Below are 3,331 nucleotides of genomic sequence, written 5' to 3'. Positions count from 1 at the left end.
CAATATAATATGATAATGATAAATATATATAAATGTATAATGTTATGAGATTTAAGTTATTTAGTCTAAACATTTGTGTTTTCATGGTATAATTTGTAGTCATTCTAGAATGAAAAAGACATAATTTATATTTATTTCCTAAATTTTTGTGGTGGTTACAAGAGGATTGGTCAAATTGACCAAACCTGTACAGAGATTTGTTAGTGAAAATATCAGATAAAATATAGTTTTCTTAAGAAACATTTAATAACTATCTAGATGTTATAAAGATTTTGCAGGTGAAATTTGAACATTTTATCATGGATAAAAGTATTTTTAATCTTAAAATGAAAATTACTTTACATGTTGGGTAGGCAACATGAGAAAAACATTGCTTAACAAACCTTAAGACTTAATAGAAAAAAAAACTGATATTTTGCATAAGCTAGTTGTTTGCTTGGCCTAACCAATACTTATGTATCTGCACATCCTTTCACTTTGTAGTTTAGCTGCTTTAAATTAATTGTGTTTAACCCATTTACTGCGACTGGGACGTATATTTCTCAGTGCTCCCACCCCCTCACTCTGCGACTAGGACAAATGTTCCCATTCTCAATGCTATTTACACCTTCTTCTGCTGGGTCAAGGTACGTTATCTTGACTATCATCACTAAATGGAGAGTTAGCATCCTCTGGTCTCCTTGCCTCTTCATTATCACGTATTTGAACACCACTTGACTTACTTTCACTATCTTCTAAACTATCCGAATCAAGCTATCAAGCATATTTATATAGTAATTAGGGTTACTACTTGTGGCTTTAGCAATGAGGACACGGTTGGATCGCAGTTGTTGTATATTCAGCTTGGGCATCTTGTTGATTAATGAAGGGCTGAGTAGAAAACATTGAGGGAAACCATATATCAACATTAGGTGAGATGCAAATAAATACTTTCTAACTCATTTTACTCCCATACATCATGCATGGCAATTTTGAATGGCAATGGGAAACATTTGTCCCAACCGTAGTGAAAGGGTTAATCCAAATGACTAAAAACTAAATATGGTCCACTTTTACTCTTTGGTGAAGCTGTAGTAAAACTTTCAGACTGATAGCTCATGTGACTTTTTGCGTAGGCATGTGCAAAAAGTTTGGTCATATTTGAGCAGTTTTTGTTGAATTACTTTGTACATGTGCCTTATATTTAAACCAAATTTGACACCCAATTGTAGGTTGTAAAGATCTATTTGAATACTAAATTTGAAAAAAATCCAGAAAAGTTAAGTATGTTTTTCTATCAAATATATTTTCCATACTTTCAGTGCAAAGGAAAAAATTAAATCAAAATTGGTGATTTTATATCTCGTATATTTAGTAATGGATTATCTTGAAATTTGGTATATGAAGTAACTTTCCAGTAGCACATATCTATGAAAATATGTGATAGTTTGAATTACCACAGTCTGAGCTACAGAAGGTGGAAAATTGCTAAACTATCACTCCTGTTAGTAATACACAGTGTGTCCTGCAGGTTGTTTTAGCTGTGCAGCATACTACCACGTATCTTGATAAGCATGATTAAACTTTTTATTTTATATTTTTGTGCATAAACGATTTATTTTGAAATTTAAGTTGTTGTTTTTTCTTGCATGCATATAATTCTAAATATGTTTGTCAAAAAATAATTTAGAAGTTCATAGTATAGGTTTTAATGTGCTACATGTAATGATGGCTATTAATGTGTGACTTGTGTTTGAGTTTTTATTTGCAACTAAAGGTTTTGGTGATGTAATTGGTATGTATTATTGTGGATCTATTTTGAGTTGAGGTAAATGAAAATTTTTGACAATAACCTACTTAACAATGTTACTTACAAAACTGTTCATTTTTGTAAATTCATTTCACTACACTGTAGATGAAAATGTTCTTTACAATTTTTTTTAATCTACTTATTTAAGCTTTATCTTTCTTAATGCAATTTATTGTATTAAAAAATCAAATAACCACTACTTACATAGTTTAACACTTTTTTATAACATTGATTGTATTTCACAAGTATAATTTTATATGTTCTGCAGAAGTCTGTGCTTTAGATGCTTCAAAAGTGAAACTTAAATGTTTGAAATTTTAGTTATTGTTAAGCATTAATATGTGTGTGTTTATTATAATAGAAAAGATAAGCACTGTCATAGCTATGAGTGTAGGATTTTTTGGACATGAGTTGAGAATCTTAATGTGAAGAATGATATCATTTGTGAATAGGTTACTTGTGTTCATAAATATGGATATTGCAAATGTAATGTCTTTATTAAGATAATTTCAGAACTATTCCATTCAATATTACACAGTAGATTGTGAAAGTTTAAATAAAGTTCAATACCTAAATTGTGAGTAAAAGTTAAGTAGCACATATCTACTGAAAACTATGTGATAGTTTGAATTACCACAGTGTGAGCTACAGTTATGGGTGAAGAAGAAACTTCTAATCATTCAGATGAAGCCTAGGTTAAACAATCAGCAAACTTCTACTGAACTTTTACTTGAAACTTAGATAATTAAACTTTATCCCAGTTAATGTATAATGTCAAAATGATAAAAAGAACAAGTTAGTTATGTCATTTATACAACTTATCTTGTTTTGTAGCGGCAGCATGACCGAGAAGAAATTCGTAGAAAGCTTGCTATGGACTCGGATAGTGAGGATTACTACTGTGGAGAAAGAGTCACTAAAAAACCTAGTCTTTCAACCAGATTGCAGAGTGGGATGAACCTCCAGATTTGTTTTATGAATGAAACAGCTAGTGACCAGGAAAGTCTAGGGAGTGACCATGATACAGAAATCCCATTTCAAAAAGAAAGTACACCTTGGCAATCATCAGTTAAAGAAAAAGACCAAAAAACAGACATTTCAAACAAGGAAAAGGTATTAATTTTATTTGTATACAGTCTGGATTTGTATATAACTTTAGCATATGAAAGTGTACTTTTTTTTCTTCTATCTTGTTATGAGTGTCAGTTGTCTGCAAATCCTTTTTTTTTGTTCTTTTTCAGTATTTTAAAATAACAAAAAGGAAGATAAAATAAGACCATCCAAGCTCACCCTTCACCCCTAAAACACTTCAAAATCAAATTAAATATAGCTTTTTATATCCACATATGGTGTATTTATCCAAATAAATTTAAAATCATTCTTAATAACTGCACATACCACCACATCATGCAAACTGATTTTGTTGAATAACAAGTTCTTCCGTTTATGTCACTAGAAAAAGTAACTGTTTTATAAAAAGATGAGAAACATAAGAGAAAACTTCCTGGTCTTTACATGTATTATCCTAAAAACTTGAAGTTT

General features: G+C 30.3%; 1 protein-coding gene across 1 annotated transcript in view; it reads left to right on the top strand.

The window, feature by feature from the left end:
* LOC106470783 (myb-like protein P) overlaps positions 1-2,902 on the top strand; it is a gene marked incomplete at its 3' end in the record, with an annotated part of 74,713 nt that extends 71,811 nt beyond the window's left edge. Inside the window, exon 5 of the mRNA XM_013931349.2 lies at positions 2,624-2,902. Coding sequence (XP_013786803.1) covers positions 2,624-2,902 — 279 coding nt within the window. The remainder of the gene's footprint in view (positions 1-2,623) is intronic.
* Positions 2,903-3,331: the final 429 nt, after the last annotated feature.

Source organism: Limulus polyphemus, unplaced genomic scaffold (assembly GCF_000517525.1).
Source record: "Limulus polyphemus unplaced genomic scaffold, Limulus_polyphemus-2.1.2 Scaffold4215, whole genome shotgun sequence".
In the NCBI taxonomy this organism is placed as follows: domain Eukaryota; kingdom Metazoa; phylum Arthropoda; class Merostomata; order Xiphosura; family Limulidae; genus Limulus; species Limulus polyphemus.
Note: the sequence above shows the minus strand (reverse complement) of the source record. Positions and strands in the feature narration are given on the sequence as shown.